This window comes from Chroicocephalus ridibundus, chromosome 6 (genome assembly GCF_963924245.1).
Source record: "Chroicocephalus ridibundus chromosome 6, bChrRid1.1, whole genome shotgun sequence".
NCBI classification, from domain to species: domain Eukaryota; kingdom Metazoa; phylum Chordata; class Aves; order Charadriiformes; family Laridae; genus Chroicocephalus; species Chroicocephalus ridibundus.
In genome coordinates, this window is record NC_086289.1 from 23,726,049 (window position 1) to 23,749,706 (window position 23,658).

The following is a 23,658-nucleotide window of genomic DNA, read 5'->3' on the forward strand; positions in this document are numbered from 1 at the left end:
TGCTAAGGGCAGCCTTGCACTCTGGATTAACCCACTGTCTGCATTTGAAGTATCGTGGGTACTTTAGCTGAACAATCTGGCGTGGCAGATGTGTGTTTTGATGCTCTGTCTGAGGATCAGTACATGCAGATGATAGCAGATGGTGCTGCTGTGGGTACTTGGAAGCATCTTCTTAAAGATGGACATTCCCTCTGTGTCTCATTTGAGAGAGAGCTATATACACACCCATAGTGGGGGCCATACATCCGAAAATGGAAAGGAGAGGGTGTGAGATGATAAAGGTGAAGTACTGGAATACTGTGGGTTAGCTGGGTAAGTGTAAGTGCCCCCTCGCTTCCCCGAGGACATTATTGAGTGGCCGTGTAGTGTCTTTACCCTTCGTCTCTGCACTCTTGCCCTCTATCAGTCTGAGACAGCAGCATTTCTAGAACTTAACCTATTGATCTCTGCATAGTTCTGAGACTGTAGGGGTAAAATCTTGGGTTTAGTGTATTTGGTAGAAGACAAGATGCCAAGCTTGCAGCTGGACTTTTGAGTATTTGGCTTGTTGGTAGCAATGGTGTAACTTTTGTTCTTGCGGAATGGATAAAATAAAGGTTTGAGTCATTGCAAGCCTCATTCCTTGGAACGCATCTTGTGCTGCAGGTGCCCTTTTTCTGTGTAGATCAGGTATGCTGGCCTCCAAGAGGGCCGGCTCTCCCTCCCTCTCTGCACGTTCACCTACAACCATCTTTCCTGCCTGTGAAAGTTTTCCTTTGGAAGCACTTTCCAGGAACATGAGTTAGCAGAACACTACTTGCATTTGGGCTTCAGTGTCTTTACAGCCCGTGAACAAGCTGAGCTGGAGTTGTCATCTGATGGAGAACCTTGCCTGGCAACAGGTATGGCTGGAGTTAGCTGAAAAGTGTGTTTCTGTCTAGTTTTGTTTGCTGTCGTTAATATTTATTTGGGATATTTATTTTTCCTTCTCTGAGAACCCATTGAGAAATATCCTCTTGGGGAGCTGTTGAACCTAAATTGTTTTTAAATACTTTGTGTGGGTTTGTTGTTTTTTTTATCAAGCCCAGCACTGTTGTATTTTGGTGCAGAATACAGTTTTTTTACTTTCCCAGTTTATTTAGAACTACCTTGGCTGCTGCTACACAGTGCTAGAGTGCACTGAGCAGCCTTGCAAAACCCAGTCAAGGGAAATGGAGTAAGCAAAGGCCATAACCATGAAGGTCACCATCACTCCTGCTATCAGTCAGTCAGCTGTAACATGACAAAAATTTGAATTTGGTTTCCGTAAGAGTTGGGAAAATTGTATTTTTTCTTACCTAGACATTAAGACAAAGGCGGGTTATTAATATGAATTATCCAGGATGGACCCAGGGAGTGAGCGTACCAAACCAGAGCAGTTTGCTTGGTCTGTTACTGATGGCATTTTTTTTTAAAACTAAATAAAAGTGAAAGGGCAGGTTGGGCCATGAGGCCCCTCAGCAGTTGTTGATGAGCACGACTGTTGTACGCCTTTGCTTTTAAGCCCTGCTGATGGGGGGGGGGTGGCTCTCAATTACAGTTTATTTAGAATATTGTGTGTTTTTTCTTTCTGTGCCTGAATTTAAGTGCCAGTTGACATGATTAGGGTAAGGAGGATCTTTAATTGTAGGTTGGCTTTTTCTTTTTAACTATGTCCCCTCTAACTATCCCTTCCCTCCCCCGTGCCCCAGCTGAATTCAAATGTGACTTTTGAACTTATTTCTGCTGCCCATTCCATATTGGAAGGGTACTTGCACTTGGGACAGGGGGGTGGAGGCACCTGTGCAAGAGTGGTATTAACCTGTGAAAGCTGGTGCTGCAGCGTGGGGCGGTGCTGTGCTAAGGGTTCCATTTCAGCCTACGACTAGTTAATGCTTGCTTTTGGGGTAAGGTCCAAATACAAGCCGTGTGTGCTGGCCGATGGTAACTTCACTGCTGTAGAGTGGTTCTTGTTGCTATAAAGACAGTCACTGTGCTCTGTAAGCAAGGGACTTTTTTTTTGTTTTTTTTCTTTTTTTTCTTTCTTGTTGGTGTTGCCTGTTCACAGTTCCAGCATTCACAACTCCTTGGTGCTGCACAGGCTGGACTGCACCAGTACTTCAGTGTCATAAAGGGGATGCAAGCTGTAAGAAGGGTAAAATGCTGGAAATGCATTAAAAGGCTATTATCTAGTGTATGTACGTGGTCTGCACTATGAACAGGGGCTGGGGGCTGCACAGGTTCTTGCCATGTTGTGCTTTACTTTACTTTGCCTTATTGAAGTCAGCCGGGAGCACTTCTCAGTCAGGAAGTTTGGGGCTTCAAGGGCAGCTGTTGTGCAGGGCCTTGGTGTCAACACGTTGGTGTTCTAAGTCCCAAAATGCACCTTTTCCAGCGATTTGACTTTGGAGGTCCGGAGGCCAGCCTGGTTTGGGATTCTCTGTTACCATAAGTGACGTAAAGGAGAGCTGGGTTTCAGACTGCCGGGGCAGTGTCACCATTGTGGACAGGGTGGTTTACAAGCATTTTGGAGAGACCGGAGAGTCGGCAAGATGATATAGATAAGAATGGGGAGGAATCATGTCTTGGAAGAAAACCATTCTTTAAAGCCAAAAATACATTGATTAATAGATTATTTCTAGATAGTTCTCAAGAGTAGTGGAGACAAGAGGGTCAGGAGTACTCTTGTTTGTAGCAAAAACAGCTTGCGAACTGTTACTCAGAGGTGAGTGTTAGTTCCCAACCTTAACAAGGCTCGGTGTACTCTTTTTTTTTTTTTTAACCCCCTCCCCAAGCCTTTAAGAAAAAGCAGAAAGAAACAAACTGTAGGTAAAGCCCCGATAACTGGAGAGGAGGTACCAGTGCTCAATCCGTGTCCTACTGTGTGATGGGAGATTTTATTCCTGTTTGAGGCAGCCTGCTAGAAGCACTTGCGTGTATGTTTGTTAGATGCCAGTGTGGTGGTGTCTTGCTCAGCAAGGGGGATGAACAACTGCTTCAGGTTCACTTGGCATGGTCAGGCCAGTTTGTCATTGCTTTTCTTGCCATGTGCTATTGATACAGCAAAATGACCAGCAAGGAATCAAAGGATTCTCTTACCATGTGAGCATGAGGGCTGAAAAACAAGAGGATGAGTTTGCTCGAGTTGCTTGTTAGCTTCATATAGCCAGACTCTCATGTGTCAGTCTGACTTCCAGGAGCTGCAGGCTTATGCCAGGAATATGTGCCTTTGCAGTGCTGTCATCAAGTGAAAACTGCAGTTTTCAGTGATCGGATTTTTATGTAGAGTTGATTGATACATGCCCCCAGCTACAGAGAACTTCTCCACTAAAAGGTCTTTACCCTATAGTTGAGACTTGTACCAGCATTTCCCGTACCTCGCAGAAAGAGGTAGCAAGCCTGCCTTTAAGTATCTTCCTGATTGAATTCCAGAGGGGGTGTGTGAGTAGAAGTTCCAGCTTCATATGCTGAGCTTTCTCTTCTGAGGTTGGGGTGTATGTGTGTGTATAATTTTTTTTTAATATACATGCTCTGATAGCTTTCTTAAAAAAAAAAAAAAGGTTGTTTCTTACTGTTTGTTTTGCCAATTCCCACCTTTTGTGCACCCTTCCCGTTCTGGAGTGATGTGACCTGTCTACTGTTCCTGTTACAGTCACGTGCCTTTCTGTTATGTGGGTCAAATTACACCTTTTTAAATGTATTGGTTTCCTATGCATCAGACTAAAAGAAGTACTCTTAATACATTACGAAACAAAATTTCAGGTAATGTTTTATGCTCACCGTTTTCCTTGTCTTGGAAGTGCTTACTTACCATGAAGTTCTGTTACTAAACAGTGAGGTGGGAAGTTGAGGTTTATTTCCACTATTAAAATGAAGTTTGAGGGTGCGTGTAATGGGTCCGTACATAGTAACTAGTGTAGCTCACCAGAAAAGATGTTTTTGTTGGCTTTTTGGTATCACAGAGCTTCTGCAGCACTGTGCTGTCAGAGGGAAGTACGAGATTTGAAAATGACTCTTCATCAGTAGATCGGCAAGGACAGCCCACATTTGGATCTGACCACAACGGGTGACTTGTTTGCCATTAGCATAAGCAGTAAGAATTAGCATAGCATAGAACTGAAGCAATCGGGGAGAGGGAAAGAACATAGAATGAGAACACACCGCTGCTGCCCTTTGCTGCCTTGAGTGAAAGAATACTGCTGGTCAACCAACCCTGACATTGAGTGAGCCCCTCCCACCATTTATTCCTGGTACCTTGGTTATTTTTTAATGTTTAAATCCATCTCCTCAAAGATGTACCATAGTCGGAGGTAAAGCATGAAGTAACTGTGTGACAACTTGTAAAGGCTTAAACACAGGAAACTGTGTCTAATGGAGCATCAGTAGGGTTGGTCCTGGGATCCTCCTCCCGTGGCAGCATGTAAAAATAGCTGCTCTGCCGCTGTTCTGTTAATTGGTGAAATGCTTGGTGACATGCGAGTTGTAAGGCCGTTTTATAATGCTGTCACAACTGTGACTATTTAAATGATACTTTGCTTCCAGTTCAATGAAAGGTTGCTCGTTCCTGTAGGTCGGTGCATGTGCTGCTGGCCCAGGCCCCGTGCTGGGGCACACCCGGACAGGAGGTGCACAGCAAAGCTCTGGTGCAGCGCGCAGCAGCGAGCCAGCAATGGCCAAAAGTCATCACTAGTGCAAACCAGTAAGAACGAGTCTCTAGGTTGTGTGCCATGCCAGCCTCTGCAAACCTGGAGCTGCCCTTGCAGAAAAAGCAGCTTTAGGACACCATTTCTGTGTTGTTATAAATATAACTTAAAACGCCTCGGTTGCCCTCCCAAATATCAGCTGTAAGGCCTGGAGTAGGTTTTTCAGTTTTTCTTACGCTTCTACCAGCTTAGGGTCTGTGACATCACTCCAAATCATCACAAAGAAGAAAAATAAGTAGTACATTTATTGAATCCACTTACTACTACTTCTAGCCTTTATTCAGACACTTGTGCTCAGCTTCGAGAGCCAAGAATTTATCATTCAATGTGAATGATGCTATACATGAATCCAGTGCAGGAAGTCGGGCTCTTCTCTCTAACAGGAGCGAGAGAGGGGTTTCTAGTCTTTCTGTCCTTTTTTTGGCTGCACAAAATAACCCTTTCCAAGGGCACATGAAATAAAATACTATATTGCATACTATATACATTTACATACAACGGTAAACGCACCATTCATTCAGAAATACACAATACCTAAGGCTCAATGGAAAAGCTTGGTTGAAGCAACTTCTCTCTGGGTAGGAGAAAAGGAGCTCATGACAATTGTGGAAGTTTCCATACTCTGTGTTCATATGGATCCTGCCCTGCTGTTCTCTGGAACTGCGGCAATCTCCAAGGACCATCTTTGCCTGGGAGGGAGCAATGATGGCCCACACAACTCCAGAAGCCCATGGCTCAGTGACAGAAAACACGTACAACCGTGATGGAGGATTTCTTCTGAGAGTAATTATCCAGCAACTGCAGGAGGAGGCAAAGCACCTGAGTACTTGCCTGTGTGCAGAAGTAAACCGAACCGCCCCTTTTTGACATAGGAAACCACTTCTAACTCCAAGCCTTCCCTTTGTATCTGAACAATACTTACTTTTAACTGTTGTTTTGCTTTTCTCCTTGGATTGTTGGACTGCAAGGGGATTAAAACAGGTGCCAGCTATCAGCATATGTGGTAGGGGCCCTAGAGCTGTTGGGAAGAGAAAACTTTTTTTTTTTTTTTTGTAAGCTGATCAGAGATGGGGAACTGAGTATCAGCCTGATATTACAATACCTGAGCTTTGCTTCCCCCAGCTGCTGCTGTGCTGCACTAACACATGCCTCCAAAGTGCTCTAAGGGGACATACTGCTCCTTGGTTATCTTTTGAAGTCTCTGAAGTCCCTGCAGAGAAATACTTGCCTTGTTGCCACGTATGGCAACCTTTTCCCTAAGATAACAAATCAATTCTGTGTGGCAGTAGCTGTAGCTTTGCCTCATCTCCCACTGCCCATTGGCCGAAGTCAGTGGACGTTGTCTCACACCAACAATGCTGCAGATAAGGAGAGGCAATCTTATGTCTATTACATCTGTCTCCAAGGTGCAGTCCCCAACAGCCACACACAGTGGCACTGTAAGTAATGATTATGGCCAGTGTACTCTGCATGGGGAGGAACAAGGCTTTCTTGTACCTTGCTGGTGCCAAATACACTCCTGGATAAAAGCTGGGGTTCACTGGACTAGATTCCCCTTTTATTAAGCTGCTGCTCTACCCTCAGCAGTGGGCTCAATAGCTCACCGCTAGCTCACCGCCTGTCTGTACTTCTGGACGCAGAGGAGTAACACAGTAACCCTCCAGCTAGGGCCTGGTACATATACTGAGAAGAGTAATTTAAACATAAAGTGTTAACTGTGCTCTCTCCCCTGCTCAAAGTAGGCCAGGCATTCCAAATCCTTCCCGTAAGTAAAAGTCGACGTGTAACACACCATTAATACTCAAGAATGTGACTTGCGCTCCAGGCCCCAGGGCAGTGTCAGAGGCAGCAGCCCTTCCTATCGGTGGGGAAAGGCTCCACATGCACATTCTCTGCTCCTGCTCATTTGTCCAGTTGTTTTGACTTGACAAGAGATGGCATCACAGCACGCGTTGGAGCACCACACATCCCAATGGCACTGGGGGCAAGGGAGTCCCTCTCAGCTCCAGCTGGAGTTCTGCAGTTCCTCTCGGAGCCAGCTTGGAAGGGGCTGCCCAAGTCTGTTCATCAGCTTGGATAATTCAATGTTGTGCTCCCGGTAGAAGTCTCTTAGGAACAGCCGTGACTGTGTGGAAAATACAGATCACATGAGCATGAAAGAAAATGTTACCCTCAACACACGTTCCACAGGTCATCTAGGACATGGGTGGTAGGAAAATCCAGGTTGGTTTGCTGGGATGTTTCTACATCTCTTGCTGGCAACAGATTTGAGACAGTTACTCACCGAGGAATCCATATCAGGGTATTTTCTTCCTTTACTCTTTCCTAGGCATTTAGTCTTTCCTCCATCTAGCAGCTGGCACCAAAATCCTTTTGCTTCATCAAATCTGAAAAGGACACTTGTCTTTAAAAGATATGGCCATGTGCCCAATTAGTAGCAGCAGAAGTAAAGTAACTCTATAGGTATTTCCCGTTTCAATGCTTTATGAATTGGGTTTGGGTTTTATTTATTCATTTGCAGTATGGGTACCTTTTTTTTTTTTAAGCACTTGACTACTTTGACAAGAAATCCATTACAACCATGACTGTTTCAGCTTTATGCAAATTTCAGGGGTGTCACAATATCTGTCTGTTAAACTTGGGGCAGGGGGGAATAATAGACAATGTTTTAGTGCATTAAATTCTTTTAAATCTCGTTTTGAGGTGCACTAGAGAATCCCCTGACTGTTTAAAGAGTCTGCGTTTCTTTTCTTGCTAAAACACAGGTATAAGGCAAAGCTAGGAACCGTGTCTGGGCCTTGTCTGTCCTGTCCCCTCAACTGGCCAAGGGTGAGCTTGAGGTTTGAGCAAGTACCTCTACCAAACTCTGAGGCAAGCTGACCAATACCATTTCTTTTCTGACTCTGGCTGAAGGCTACCAGCCAGTACCGCTACTGTAAACAGCCCGTTTACCATTACCACAGGTGCTTCGGCAAGTAAGGCTTTGCAATAATTTGCCCTCCCCTGGCAAGCCATGTGCCACCACCTTGGAAAACAAATACAGGAGGAGACCTGAAGTGGTTCTCCTCTCCTTACTGTTCAAGGAAAGGGCAACTGCCGTATGCCTACACACACGCCCCACTCGCTACTCTCAGCTAGCACAGGCTGTGATAGCAGAGAAGATGTGAAAACACAGGTTTCAGCTGCAAAGAACAATACTTGGGCTCTCCAGTGGGCTTGCAGAGCTTCCACTGAAGACATAACGGCCACAGTTCACCTTCAGCTAGCGCTTAATGTATTCAGATTAATTGCACTTGCAGTGGGGGCAAGATCACAGTAATGGCTGAGTAACATCCTTCAACTTAGTATCAGTGAGGTAGTGGTGCCCTGGCTAACACCTCCTCAGACAGCTCTGGCCACCTGTCAAGCCCATGTTTTCGGTAATAACGGCTCTTTACCTCAGAACTGTGTGATGCATCCCTAATTCTCCATCTAGCTGGAGATAGGAGCAGCTTGTCACACATTTTTGATTGCACCTCCTCTACTTTCTGTCAGATATAGGTGTAACACAACGCATAAGGAGCCTTTTCTGAAACCACAAAGACCAAATGGAAAACATCGTAATTCCTGCTGTGAGCAACTTCATGCTTCTCCACAACAGTGCCAAAAAACCCCACCCCTTCCCCTAGCATTCCTGGAAAGACTTAAGCTATGATTCTAGTCTCCACGGAGCATCTCATGCTATCTGAACCTAATTTTAGGGTTAGGCAATACCTCCGAAACCTCGGTGGGTTTTGTAGCCAGAGATGAGAAGTATTCTTCCAATCAAGTGTTTATTAGTATCACGCTTGGTTACAAAAGTGTCCTCCCCAAAACGATTTCCCTACCTGAGGGCCTGGGTGTAGTTGAAGAGCGGTGTAACTCCCAAGAACTTCTGGATGTTGTCCATTACAGAGGCAGGGTTGTGTCTCAGCTCCTGGCCATCCACGATGAGAAGCTGAAAAGACAGCAGCCACCTCAGTCTCCGCCAGCTGGTGCTGAGCGACACCCCTCAGCCTCCTGGCTCTCAAACTGCCCCTGGCCTTTGTGCGTGAGTAAAGGCTGCCAAAGCCTGTTTGTTCTAGAGCAACGTGGTGGTGGGATATGGCCCATTTGTCACCACAGACAGAGAAGTTATGATAGGGGCCATAAATACCATAAAACTGTAGATTACGACAGGCTTTGCTTAATAAACTTGCCTTTGGCCAAACCCCCTGTAACTGCGCATTAAGGCCCAGCAGTAGCACGATTTACAGATTGTCTCTGGAAACCTCGCGTTCTTTGCAGCTGTCGGCAGCCACTGTGCTAAGTATTCTTCTGTAACCTACGATTATTCTCCTGTTACGTGTATGATAAACAATAACGAACAACATCTGTGCTAATAAATTACCTATTCCAAAGAACAGAATAGAAAAACAGTCACGTGAACTGAGGTCTGGGGAAGGTAGGAGACCCTGACCCGCAGTAAGTACAAGGGTGGTGTGTCTGACTCCATCGTTCCTCGCAGCAGTAACCTCCAGGAATAGTAAGGCAATGAGATACAAGCCCAAGAATGTTTTCCCATGTCTCTTTTAGTCTTGGCAGATCTATCATGTACAGTTTAGACTGCTGCTTTGGCAGAGAATGAGAGATTAAATGGGCATTTTAAGACTCTGCTGGATTACAGACCGTCTGAGGATAACCCCAGCAGCAGAAAGGAACTTGAAAAAACATTTCCTGACTCACAATGTATTAAGACAGTTTATAAATTTCTCGGGAATTTAGAGACAGTAATGGTCTATACTGTTGAGTTTTTGCAAATGTATACACAAAACACAGAATCCTGACATCCCTGCAGTGAGATTTCCCTTCAGCAGACAGCTGAAGGCTTCACAACACGGGACCTAGCAAGTGGCGGAGAGTCTCTCTCTAAAGCAGTGAAATCGCAGCGAGCAGCTGAACTCCTGCTGGGCCCAAAGAGGGTCCCTGGGCTGCAGGCTGCCAAGATGAAAGGAAGGGAGTGCGAACACTGCTGTTCGTGCTGAACTTCTCAATAGTGCGGAGGCCTCTGGGAGACCACGGTATTCTCCTGTGCTCATTTACTTTTACAAATACAATAAAATGCAAAATTGGAGTATTCAAGCCTGATTTTCTTATCAGCATAACAGGAGGAAGCAAGTGGTGGCTCTTGTTCCAAAAGACAAGACAGAAGGTGAAATGAAAAGGGCGGGGGGGGAAGAGGAGGAGGAGGAGGTGCACAGTTTGTTCTCCTCTCCTCTCCACTAAACCTACAAGGGACCCCATGAGAGCCTCTACTGCCAAACCTCCTACCTGCCCAGAGGGGTAGTACGTGAGCCAGCGCTCCAGGTGAGTTGAATACCAGCCAGGGAGCAGGCATCGGCTCTGCAGGTTGCGCAGTTCCTGAGGGGCCTGGGATTTTGCAGAGATCACTTGGTAGAAGGTGTAATTGAGTGCCACAGGGTCATTGTGAGCACGCTGGTGCTGAAAAACATAAGCTGAATTTAGGGGCAGGAACACAAAAGTCCACCTTACACATCTCTGCGGAGACTTCACTGAGCCTTTGTATATAACCCTGTCCACGCTGAGGCAGCCCGCATCATCTCCCCCGGCCTCCCTACAGAAATGGATCCGTGGCGTTTTGCCCCAGGCTTCCCGCCTCATCCCACTGGAATATCGCTCTGGCCCTCACCCACAGAGCAGCACAGGAGAGTTACCTGGTACCAGGAATAGGCTCGGTCAGCAGGGTTGATCAGAACTGTAATGATTTTGGCTCGAGGGAGCAGGGCTGCACCACGTTTTGGTACCACCTCTGTGTCAAAGTAATTAGCGCTCTTCTCAAACATGAAGTCTGTGCTGGCATTGGAGGGTATGGGAAAGAATTCCATGTACCTGCCGAGCAGACGGGATGCTGGTGAGCAGCATGGCTCCAACAAAGAAATGGCACACAACAAAATAATGGCCTTGCTCCCCTTCCACAGACACAGTTCACAGAACAACGGCACCTCCCCAGTAATGCAATGAATGGACAAACGGGTGCGGAGCTGGCAGCGGCGCGACTGGGGAAGGGGTGGCGGAGCACAACATTGAGAGTTGGAGATGGTAAAAGGGTAAGAAAGGATTTTACTGAGAGTGTCCCCCAAGTCCTTGGGTGGTGGAAGGAAAAGGCTGAGGACAGGGTACTAGTTGCAAGCTCCAGCAGAAAAGAGGTTTTGTCTAAGAGCAAGGCCAGAATCATCTGCCTGCACTGCTCCTGACCACGTCTTTAAACCCGTCCAAATCATTTGTCTCTCTGTACCTCAGCCCATAGCTGAGATGCAGGGTCAAGAGCTCTGCTCCGCCTCACAGGAGCTTGTCAAGTTAGTAATGTGGGAACTGTAAGACATTTGAGTAATGGCAGGGTAGAGGGTAATGGGGGGACAGGGCACTGTAAAGCACTGCAAGACTGGTCTCTGCTGGTATTTAAGCTGTACAACAAACTCAGATTCCATGCTAAACACGAAGATTCTCCTCTTGCATGTGATGCTACACTCAAACCAAGTTAGATGACTTTTCCAGGGGATGCAAATAAAAGCCTGCGCTTTCTAGGCCTATCTGTCTAGTGCTAGTGCAACTCCTCTGTAGTGCCTGACTCATGAGCTTCGCTCAAGTACCAACCACCTCCCAGTATCTTTTCAATGGTACTCTAAATGATCAGAGAAGTCAGACAACATTTCCCACAGCTCTCGGGCAATAAAATCCCATGGCAGAATGCCTTACTGCCACACAGTCACCCCTCAGAGCCACGCATGAGGGGGTGCAGTGCCTCGGTCGACCCAAAGTTCATGCTTCAAGCAAGAAACATCTTTAAATTTTCTCTGCCTGGAAGCGTAGCGGCATAATAGTGCCATAGTGACAGCAGAATTTCCCTGTCACGTGGAAACACTGTATCATAATTGCATACTTTTGCAGGTAAAAATCAGGATATTATGATGTGGACACTGGAACCAGTTTAAAGGGCCCAGAACAATAGTAGGGAGGTTGTCCCTCTGCACTATGCGTCTTAACTCGGAAACCATGAACTTTTCAATGAGCACACCTTGTCTGTTTCGCATGTCAAAGGAAAAGAAACCTCATGACAGCGGTGCATTCAACAAAGATTCTGAATTCTTAAATCATGCCTACGAGTCTCCTGGTGAACAGTCACTGAGGTCAGACAATACCTGTCCTGCTCCTGGGACGAAGCAGTTGGGTGAGCAGGAAAACAGAGAACACGCATTGAGCAATATCAGTGGAAACAGCTGTTCAGAACGGGAGAAGCTACTAGGGTGGCTGAGGTGGACATACAGAGCCTCAGGAGAAGACAACATGGGCATACCTTATCACAGAACAACACGCGTCAGGATTCTTACCAATCGATTCCTTTATGATAGTTGGGTCCATTAAAAAACTGGATCTCCTCGAAGGTGGATGGACTTGGGAAGTTACTGGTGACAGCTGGATGCATGGTCAAGAAGAAGTGCACAGCTGTTGTGCCTGCAACAGGAACCAGTTAAGGGGACCTGGGTCACACATAATGCTTGGCTGAATGAAAGGCTTTACTGCAAAAACCAGTCCCCAGATGGGCTCACTCCTCTCATGCACGGCTAACCCACTCCTTAACTCATGCAGGTTACAACAGCAGTGACACCAAGCGCTTTGGGATTGACCTTGACTCAGCAGTTCAATCCCACGTTTCAGCTCATGCAGCTGACTTAAGTCACCTCCCCAGCATGACAGCTATCACCCATGTCGGCTATCCCCATGCCATTTTTTCCCTGGTGGCAAAGCCACCCTGTCATGTGGCAGAACCCGTATCTGCCAAACGGGGGGTGGGCTGGGCACTGCAGCACAGTATCTTGTGTCTGGGAAGATGTGCTAGGGACAACATTACTGTCCTTGGATGAGAATTCAGCTAGAGGCGCCTTGGCCTGCCTCTGCTGTAGATGTTTTCCCTTCACCCAGCCAAACCCCGATAATCCAACATGCCAACAGAGCTTCCCAGTGCCCAGGCAGAAGAGAGCAGCTTGGCTGGGACAAGCTTCCTCCCAAGGCCAGGATCGCTGTTTGTTGTGCGTGGTTGGCAGCTGCTGTTTCACTGCACTACAGGGAAAGCCAACGTTTGAAGACCTGGCTTTGGCTGAAGAGATTTTGCTCTCTCTAGAAGGGACTCTTCAGTACAGCGTATACAGCCATGTCACTGCCAACCACAATGCCGCAGCAGTTCGGAGGTGGTGACAGAGGTCAGACAAAAGAGAATCGCTACCTCCCACTGACAGTGACATGGAGCATGCAGCGGGTACACAGATTTGTCGCAATAAAAGCACTAGGGGGCATTCATCGTAACCTTTGCTAAGCGTGTGTGTTAGTCCTCTGACAGCTTATGTTTGTGACACACTAAGGAAGGTCACAGTTGCTCTGAGCTTACGTGGAAAAGCCAAAACACGACTCCGCAGTAGGGCTTTTCCCTGCAAATCAGGACTGAGCCAAGCAAAGTGCCAGGGCGCAAAGCACTGACAGACTTGCCAGATTTAGGTTAGAACAAATCAGAGATTCTCTGAAATGTCCTCTGCAGCCATTTGGCAGCCTGCACAAAGGGCAGCCGTACAGATCTACAACACAGACCTTTCCAGCTCTCCTCTCTGGAGGAATGAGAGGGAAGCTGCAACCTGTCTTCAGATAAAGTATTCACGTTACCGGTTTTCTGAGGTCCCACGATGAGGAACTTGGGGAGTCGATCGCACGTTTTCTCTTTGGACCAGATATCCTTGTGCCTCTTATCATCACAGGGATTCTGCAGCACAAGTGATGGGATTAAGCATTACCACAGGAGCTAATGGAAAGGGGAGGAAAAGCTGGAAGGCCAGTCCTCTCGGGAAAATGCTATTAGCACATGAAGAACACTTCACAGCCACACTGCTGCTCTGCCAGGCATCGAGAAGAGTTAAGTAAAAGCACAGGGGAGTGTTTTCAGAAGCTCTTAAGTGACAGGGGAGCCAAAGTCCCTCTGAGAGTGTTAACCACAGGCCCTGCCCTACGTAGCTGTGCTGGGCTGGGCCACCATGATAGTACAGCTCAGCATCTGTGAACTTCTGGCAGACAGACAACTCCATCACCTTCAGTTAATTTCATCTGCTCATTACCATGCAGAGAGCTGCTGCACTGGGATAAAATGGAATAAGCCTGTTTTTATTTAATGAACATGAATTCTGCAGTGTGAAATTACTTTAAGATTAATCACATTAACATGCCTGTAAGCTTCTCCAGCACCAAACAGGGTTCTTCCTCGCACACTGAACATTTCACAGCAGCTTGCTCTCATATAAGCCCTTTAACAACCCAAATGCCTGCAAGCCTGCCCCCCAGCCACTTACGACAGCCATCCCTGTCGCTAAGCTCACACCATGACTGTGTCCTACTGCTTCTACTCCCCATCCCTTCCACCTTGCAATTTGCCACCTGCAGCCTCAAGCCACGAAGGCTAAACCTAAAAGCTTTACGCATGACCACTCTGCGCTCTGGATCAGCAGTCTCACCACGCTTCAGATGTGGGACATACCTCTTGGAAAACCACTAGGAGCAGTTAAAGCTGCCTTCTCACCTGCCACAAGGGATTCTTCTCCTGGGGAAAGATTTCAAAGTACTTTTTTGCAAGTTGGACAGGGGGCAGCGTTTGCAGGCGAAGGTTGGTCCAGCACTGCACAAACTTGACCAGGCTCTCAAAAGTGTACAGTCCCAGACGGTCATTCCCATAGTTGGACAGGTGGGTCATGAAGATGCTGATCTGAAAATAGAAAAGGCATGGGATACTGGTAAATCAGGTAACAGTACTGTTTCCTCCTAGCTTGATTCTGCTGTCAGCAAGAAGCTGTTCACATCCCAGACTACCCTGGCTGTCCGGGTGATTAAAATATATCTGTCAGTATACAGCACTGCCTTGATAAAAGAAATGCAGCGCTTGCAAGACAGGAGGAACTCAGGAGGGGAGGGACACAGACCCCTGGGGAACGGTGGGGAGGGTGCCCCTCAGGGAGGGGGGCAGCACGCTGCGGGCTCAGGCACGGCGGCACAATTGACAGTTTTCACAGGCATTGTTTCAAGGCCCACAGCCTGTCAGCTTTCATTCACTTTGGAGTTGACGTCTCAAGTGTAAAGGAACAACTGGCAATTCACACTTTAAAATACAAACAAGCGTTACCTGGGCATCTGAACACGGACTGCAAAGAGACACTGCACTAGTGCACTGTCCTAGGAACAGACATCAGCTGACAAGGTTTTAGCCTGCAAGAGCCTTCAGCACAGGCAGCCCCTGAAAAACGTCCTGCCAAGCCCGAGGGTGTAAACCCTTGGGCAAAGTGGCACTGAGCACCCATGGGAGCCCCCCCAGCACTGCAGTGCTCAGAAGCCCGTGTGCTGTCTCCGCCTTGCCAAGCCACCTCTTCTCTCAAGCAGATACATTTTCCTCCTGTCTATTTTTCAGTATTTTAACTTTTGGAAAAGAGTGCAAAAGACTGCTGTCAGCTTGACTCTGGTGTGTGGCTTTGACAGGTCCCACGGAATTGGGCATCCCAGTGCCTGTAACACAACAGCACTTTGCCAGACACAAACCACACCACGGCTAGAAGTTATCAAAACAAAAGTAGAACACTAAGGCTAATGGAAGAATGGCTGTGTGGATGATTTAGCACTCCCAAGTTAGTGTCTGTTAGTGCACGGAGGGGAAGAGATGTCAGTCATAGTAGGGGCACCCATTGCTGCATAGTTCAGAGCTTCCTCCTGACGATGCCAGGTAAGGTCAGCAGGCAACAACAGGCTTCCCTGGCAGGGGGCAGGAATGGCTTTCCCACTCACAGTAGGGGAGGAGCAAAAGGGGGAAGCAGGAGACAGATGGTCTTGGGATGAAGACATTTGCTGGCACTCAGGAGGTCTGAATTCAGTTTTCTGCCCGGTGTCACCATGGACTGGTCTCAGTGCAACAAGAGGTACTGATAGAGCTTGAGCCATCCCTGAGACACCGTGAAATGAAATTTAATCCTGTCCATACGGTGCTCACACTCCCTGGTCTTTGCACAGGCAACAGAAAACGGTGGCAGGACTCTGGGACACATGGAAAGTAAGGAGAGTTAAAGATTTATCACATTCCTCTGCCTGTGAGTTTTTCACTTCTGGTTTCCTACTGAGCTGACAGAGGCCCTGCCAGACAGGCTCTGGCACCTACACTTCAAAGAGCAGCGTGTGCTCGGTGCTGTTGTGTAAAAAGGATGTGCTAAATACAACACAGAGCAAAGGACAGAAAGATCTTCTGTGTAACTGCAGGGCCACGCCATGGAGCACATAAGGTGGCAAAAGGATGTCTCGTGTATTTTGCCCGTTTCTGTGAGACACCAGGAAGGTGGCATGACAGGAAAGGGTGGCTCATCCCTTAGACTTGTTAGTGAACCATTTAGAGAAAAAAATTGCTGCATGAAGCACCTGGCTCACAGGCATAAACCAAGTACTGCAGCAGGGAGGACGCAGGTCACCACTTAGGGTTCCTTCAAGATTTCCAGAATAAAAAAAGCCTGTACATGACCCCGGGTAGCAACTGTGTCTCAAGACTGACATTTGGTAAAATGGCTCACACAGGTAATGCTGTCACCTGCAAACAGTCCCAACAACTGGATTTAGCAGAAGACAAGGCAAGCCCAACCAACAAGCCATTTCCCCGTACCTGAGTGTGCAGTCACGTCCTGTAACACACATGCGCTGTTTAACAAGGCCTGGCAGCTTCTCTGCCTCGTCACAGCTACTGCTGCCAAAACAGCTCCGAGCTCTACTTCTGACATAAGCTACGCTCAAGTCCCATCTCTCCCTCCCTCCCATCCACACCCAGTGACCCCGGGAACTGGCTTGGTAACAACATCTCCCTCCTCTCCCCCTCCCTTCCACTGTCAGCATGCCATGGTTTCCCTTCCTACACACTGAGAAAATATGAGAGGAAAGGTCACAGAGAGCCCAGAATACAGCAAACTGGAGAGTATGAGCATCCTTGCAATATGTAACAAGCAGCTGTGGGCACAGCAGTAAACCTCCTGTGTAGTGTGAGCAAAAGTGTTTGTGAGAAGTGATCATAAAGATGCCCTTTGCTTCTGGGAAATAGCGACTGGACACACGGCAGCCTGTCTGCTGAACATCAACAGCTATTGTCCTTCTTGACATCAGACCTTGTTCACTAGTCAGAAGATCAAACATCTTCTGTTTGCACTGCGGAGTTAATCACACGCATACAGGCTTGGAGACTCCTGCATGTGTATACCCACTCAAAAGGAGCTGGAAGCACCAAAAAGGACTGAAAGAGCCTGGTCCAAGTCTGCTACGGATCACTGCTGGGGCTGCGGGGCTGGCCAGCTTTCTATCAGGTCCGTGAGATGGCTCTATCAGCGAGGGGAGGAATGCAAGGGCCTGAGTCACTGTGCAAACAGGAGCAATGAAGAGGAGCTTAGAGCACAGCACTCCACTGCTGACAGAGAGAGAAATGCTCTACTGTCAAAAGGAAAACAGAAGTGTAAACATCGGAAGCATCTGAAGGCACCTGAAAGATTTTTAGAAGTCACCACAAAGAACCAACAGTAAATCTGGCAAATAAGCTCATCCTATACCAGAGCACAATCTTCCTAAACTTTTTGGATCACAGATCACTGACAGCTGCTTCGACTGTCACATGCTTATCAGCAAATTTTAATGGGTAGCTCTAGAAACTATGTTTCTACAAATTCCTTGGCACAGCCTCCTAGACCAGCAATGACGTCTGGATTAAAGGCCGGCAACTGCTTTTCCGAGCTCTTAAGTTTCACAGTGGCTATTTCTGCAGGCATTAAGATCTGACAATTATGAAGTGGGAACAAGGCAGAATTCACCCAAAATATGGGAAGAGCAGAAAAACAATGGTCAGAGAAGAAAACAGTTTCTTTCCATCTGACCGATCACTCTATAGGTAATACAAAGAATAGCCTTCTCCTTACTACGTCTTTTATTAAGCAGGTAGATTTGGTTGTTGTGTGTAAAGATAACAATTGTGTCTCAGGCGATAGGGACAGAAGGCTGGCATCCAGACCTCGTGGATGGAAGGTGGCTTCCAAACCTGGAAGTATGAACCCCTACAGCTTTTTAGCTAGGACTATTGTCGACCCATACCTCCTGCAGATGATACACCAAGCTAGAGCTGGTCACAGCCTAGCAACCTTCAGAAACGCAGGGCCTGTTTGTAAGCTATAGCCTGTTCTGTGTGATGCACTCGGTGCACACTGCGAGGATCTTGTTACGATCAGTTCTACTCCTAGGAGCAGAGAGGCACTAAACACTAGGAAAAGCAAGAGACAAGAAAAACTTAAGCTCATTGAGCAAAAAACCTTGATTTTCTGATTCACCGAGCCTCTACAGCCCCAACCAAAAGTGTCTAAAGCTGCATATTCGACCCTGCAATCAAGATGCAAAAGAGGGAAGGAATCAAAGAAAACATCACGGTGAGCAGAGCCACTGATTGTACATGACAAATCCCACAAACAAGTACTCGATGACTGGGACCAGTACTCCAGGGTTCCCACCTAGAAAGCTAGCGAGAAACAACCTACTTTCTCTCTGCTCTCTACAGATCTGCTTGCGTGGCTTCTTTCCCATACTCAGGCACTGCTGGAAAAGATGTATAAAGAAGTAAGAAAGTAGAAGTTTGGAAGTCATGAGAAAAGGAGAGATTAAATATCATTAAAACTCACGAGTGGCTGCAGAAGTAGACATTCTAACTATCTAAAATAATAACTATCTAACTATAATAACTATCTAAAACTGGCAGGGCAGTGCCCATTCAGAGAAAGGGAGGACAAGAGGTGCCAAATCAGCTTTAGTGAGAAACAAATTCAGGTGGGGAATTGAGAAAGTTACTGTACAATCAAAATGAGCAGCATGTCTTCCTACTGCAGCCAACAAGCGGGAACGTGAGGGAGTGTGATCTGTGGTTGGAGAGGCCTACAAAGCTTCATCTCTTAATTCTATCCATTCAGGGTTTTTCTAAAAATGACTTATTTTTTTGTGTGTCTCTTGCCACCTTGTACATCTTCCCAGCTTCAATAGGAAGCGAGAACCTCATGTGATTTGCCGTTCAAGGGAAGGGAGTGCAGGGTGTTGAAGTACTACATTAGCTTGGTGGCCTGAGGGAACTGTCAAGTATTGAAAGGGAAAGAGAAACACCTGTGTCAGACCCAGATCTCCCAAAAATGCCTTAGGGTGACAGCTACATCACAAAAAAAGCATGCAGAAATTGTTTCAAGCGTATACATATTGGAAGAAAGGGGAGAACACTCCATAACAAAAGCCCAGAGAAAGCAATTATTCTGAACAAAACTCATCAGTGAGCCAGGGGAGAAGCCAACAGGAAGCAGATGTGCTTGGAAGAGAAGGAGCCAATCTCACTTCTGATTCTGCAGCAGCCGAGGTAACACCCATTCCGTATTGGGCCGTGCTCAGCACGTCACCCTGGCTAGTTTCTATCTGTGAAGTGTTGCCTTTGTCAACACTCAATACTGATGCTTCCTTGGCAGTATGTAAAGCGAGGCAGCATTAACTAGCAGGTACTTCCTTGGCCCTCTTTTTCACAGCTTCTTAGCATCACACTGGAGATACCCATACCATGATGGCTGGTTATACTGAATCTCCCATAGGATCTAGTCCATTCTCACATCAGGCACGTAAGCTAAGACACCCATACGCTGATTCCCCTTTCAGATGAGCTTACTGGGTTCAGAAGCACCGTCAGGAAGAGTTCACCACCACGAATGCTCTTGTCCAACTCCTTTGAGCCACCGGGATATTCATTATAGAAGATAGTGTGAGTAAAAAGACCACAGGTCTGTCGAGGCAGAACCTGGCAATATCAGAGAAAAGCAAAGTTAGATAAGAGGCAAACGCAACAGCATCTACACGTGAACGTGTCAAAGCAGCACTCTGTGGATCGATACACAAAGAGTAAGGGACATAAGCGACACAGGTTCAGTGGACTCTTGATATTCCTCCCAAACATATTTACTCATCACAGCGCAACCAAGTCAGCGGGATCTCAATTTAGCCTTGTTATGCTTGGTTTTGCTCTCTGTTCAGTGCTGACCTCTGAACTGTACTAAAAAAGACAAAAACTGGCTTTAGCCAAGTTTTTTCTCTTTGCTTGACCTAATGGTTTTGGAAACACTGGTGATATTAAGATCAGCGTCTCTGATGCAGGTCCCTTGCTTGCCCAGCTGTGCTCACCATGATTCCATTATGGATAAACCCACGCCGGTACCGCGCAGGCCGCAGGTGTGGGTATTCCTCTGTGCTCGTTACTTGGATGCTCCAAACTGATTTCCATGCCTCATAGAGTTGTGTGTGAACAGGATAAACCCCAGAATGATGGGGGGCTACGGCATAGCCCAAGTCTGTGGGAATCCCATGCTCCTGGAAGCAGAATATGAAGATTGATAATTCAATATTTAACTAACATCCTTAATAAGGATCATATTTAGCAATAGACTCCAAGTTGGAGCAACGTGATGAGTAACATGAAAACTCTCCAGTCTGGGAAACCTGAAAGACTGCTTGTACTTCTTGTTTTATGCATCTATAGAACTATAAGGGTGGTTTGGTATCAACAAGGACGTTCAGCATTGGTAACAGCTGCTGTAAGAATGGTTTTGTAGCTTGCAGGTGTGACAAATCAGATTAATTCACAAGCCTCAGGTCATGCTCCTTGGTTACTATAAACTAATCAATGCTGTTAAGTGACACATCTCACTCCCACAATGCCTAGATCTGAGTCACTAGAGGAGGAAAACAAAATTTCCTTAACTAATATAGAAGGAAAGGAAGATGACGACTGGGATCTGTCTTGTCTCTAGCAATTCAAAGAAAAGCAGACACGAAGCAAGAGACTGTTGAGGGTGAAGATATGGGGCCTGGAGCTATACTAAAATGACAGGAAATATCTGTATTTCATGGTTTTTAATTCCGCTGTGTGGTTCTGGTAACAATATGAATGATGACAGCTCTGCCCTGGTGGCATACAATAAACCCAGAGCCCCTAAATGAAGCAACAACCTTCTCCTTCCCACTGCTAGCCTGTTTTACGTTAAATATGTGTAATTGTGTTCTGTGCTTTGTCTCTCTTTGCAAAAGACTACACTGTTATTTAACCAGGAAAAGAAAGAGCCTAAATTGTTTCTATAATGCTGCAACTGTGCTCTGAATTCAATATCATTCCTAATCTGTGTGTGTCATGGGAACACAAAACAGCAGCCTGCTATTCCCAAGGGGATTACCATCAAAAGAACCAAACTAGAGGTGAAGAGGACATTTCTTTTCAGAGAAACATGTACGCTATATTCAGATCTGGGCTGTAAGCTTCAAGCAGACATTGTTCCAGCAATGCAGGATGTTCAAGGCTTCCCCCTCCCCTGCCAAAACACAGGGAATTTCCCCTGGACTTCCTAGATAAGTAACTTCCTCCAGCATTGCCTGTACAGGCCAGAAGTTAGCACACAGAGCATTCTACACTACCAACCAGGTGACTTCCTTACAAAACCGCAGTGAATAAGGATAGAAAAGGAAATGCTTTCTCACTGCCAGAGTTTGTAAGTTAATTGGATTTGGATGGCAATGCTACAAGTTCACACCTCAGTAAACAAGAGCCTTGGGATTTGCACCCTGGAACGTAGGGAGCTGCCTGGGGCCACGCAGGTGCCAGGAAGCACTTCCCATTGCACAGGCAGGCATGGAACTGTGTTTCTTGCCTGAAGACAACAGGAGCCACACACCAATTTAAACTATCAGAATTGCCATTCTTAAATGCAGCTGAGTTACTAGACTAGTATTTGGGCTCAGCAGCGTCCGAACAGCTATTCCAGAAGAAGAGTGTTTAAGTATTAGTACGGTAAAGTAAATAAACTGTGACGCCCCTTACCACAGCAAACTGTTTGTTGAGCTTCATCTGCTCAGCCAGCACAGTGACATTGTGGAAAAGATGAGGCTGCATGTGACTCCACATGTGAGGGAACCACCAGAACTCCTTCCTGTGTTTGAGCAGCATGTCATCCCCTTCATCTTCCTCATCTGTACCTACAGAGAGCAGAAAAGGAAACGGAAAAACAAAAGGCAGAAGAAGGGCTCAATGTTTCGAAGCAGTGGCTAATCCCCTGCAATGCTGAGTCGTTCCAACAGAAAATCACGCTCTCCCTAACGTGTAACACACACACACGAACATGGGGGCCGTACACTGGCACGGGGACAAAAGGGTGCCAAGGGCTTACCTGTGTGGTAGAATTTCCCTGAGAAGCCCAGGTTGAAGGTGAAATTTGGGACTAAAGTTCTCAGCTTATTCTGGGTGCTCAGTAAAGCCTGTTTGAATGAAAGGAAAAAGAAACGTTCGTATTCAGTTGCTCTGTAACATTTCTCTGTGCTCTACTGGTGCCCAGTTCGGTCTGAAGAGGGTATCAGAGGGCATGGGGTTTAAAGCATTGTTGCCTGTGGAGTGAAGCAGAGTAGCCAAGTGCTCCACATACAGAGTCTTTACCTGAAGTAGTCCTGCTGTACTAAATGATGCTGCTTTAAAACCACAGTCAGATGATGCTCTCCACTTCAATGTGAAGGGCACAGTGTGTCTGTGCTAACGCAAAGGGACCATAAATCTCACTTCCAAGCCAAAGATCCCTTAGTCTTTCCAGGTTCAACCTCAATGCTCCCTTCCCCTCCCATCCCACGTTGGCTGGGACTTTCCTATTGAACCTCTGCCCTTTCTCTGAGCCTACATGTTAATGAAATGGAGGATGGGGCAGCACATGGTGCACAGCTGAAGGAAGAGAAGTCAACAATATCATGAACAGTAACTAAGTGATCCAAAGGGAAAGGGCTCATATTTAGAGAGGAAAGGTGGATTTGCAGAACTACCCATGCAAGGAGTCCTGCCACGGCAGGGATGTATCCTTTGTCCTTGTGTCCCTTGAAAGTGCCAAAACGCTTTTGTAACAGGGAAGTTTCCTGTATTCTGTAAAGAAAACTTGGGGGAGCTGAGATTCACAGTCATGACATCTACAAGTTCTCTCTTTCTCACTTGTGTCTGCTTTAAATGTCCAAAGTAATTGCTATAGCCAAAGGGAAGGAGCCTTGTGCCACAAACCCCAAGGTCCCGCAGCATACGGAGTAAGACAGCAGACAACCTTGACAGAAAAAAAAATCCCAGAGGCTCAGTATGTCACTTACTTGTAAGACAAACTAATTCCAGCCAAATTTCTTCTGCTGGAAAACAATAAAAATAGAGAAGCCCCGAGATGCATGCTTGGCTGCTACCTGCGTGCTTCAGGGAAAGTGTCACTGGTGCAGCTCCCTATGGGAGAAGTTCTCAATCAAATAGGGACCTGGCAGGAGGGCTGCTGGCAGGTGACAGAGATGGTCCTTGCCCAGGCAGTTATTTAGATTTTAATAGCTTTTCTGAGAAAGCAATGGATCAGTGGCTGCACCAAGGTGAAGGTGATGACCTTTCCACAGCAGACTTGGGCTAGATGCAAATACACAAACAACTTGGCACATAAGACTGGGGAAAACATACACACTTTTCAAACTGTGCGGGGGAGGCGGGCAGATCTTTCTGTATCAGCTGCCCCTCCCCAGAAGAGCACTACAACGCTGCCTTCACATGGCTCACGGTCTGTAGGCATCGTTTAGGCATGCTGCTCCCCAGGCGGTGAAAGTGCATTCACAAACGCAGACTCTCATTCAGCGGAGGGACCAGCCTCGACACCTACCTCTTAAGGATATCCTGACAAATCACTGCTGTCACTAACATTTCAAAACAGAGTTGACCAAACACTGATCATCACACTAATTTTAAAATGATGACTTATGTAATTTACTACAATTACCCTTCCAC

At 46.7% G+C, this 23,658-nt stretch overlaps 1 protein-coding gene across 8 annotated transcripts in view; it reads right to left on the reverse strand.

Annotated features, from left to right (window-relative positions):
• Positions 1 to 4,927: 4,927 nt before the first annotated feature.
• The window catches only part of NDST2 (N-deacetylase and N-sulfotransferase 2), a 138,291-nt gene continuing 119,560 nt past the window's right edge, over positions 4,928 to 23,658 (reverse strand). For all 8 annotated transcript variants that reach the window (XM_063337868.1, XM_063337869.1, XM_063337864.1 and 5 more), the window contains 12 exons: positions 22,043 to 22,130; positions 21,697 to 21,851; positions 20,010 to 20,195; positions 19,501 to 19,629; positions 14,335 to 14,517; positions 13,431 to 13,527; positions 12,107 to 12,230; positions 10,433 to 10,607; positions 10,029 to 10,199; positions 8,567 to 8,676; positions 6,985 to 7,087; positions 4,928 to 6,825 (listed from right to left, as the gene is read on the reverse strand). In XM_063337868.1, the coding sequence (XP_063193938.1) occupies positions 6,700 to 6,825; positions 6,985 to 7,087; positions 8,567 to 8,676; positions 10,029 to 10,199; positions 10,433 to 10,607; positions 12,107 to 12,230; positions 13,431 to 13,527; positions 14,335 to 14,517; positions 19,501 to 19,629; positions 20,010 to 20,195; positions 21,697 to 21,851; positions 22,043 to 22,130 (1,647 nt within the window). In that variant the 3' untranslated portion in view covers positions 4,928 to 6,699. The remainder of the gene's footprint in view (positions 6,826 to 6,984; positions 7,088 to 8,566; positions 8,677 to 10,028; positions 10,200 to 10,432; positions 10,608 to 12,106; positions 12,231 to 13,430; positions 13,528 to 14,334; positions 14,518 to 19,500; positions 19,630 to 20,009; positions 20,196 to 21,696; positions 21,852 to 22,042; positions 22,131 to 23,658) is intronic.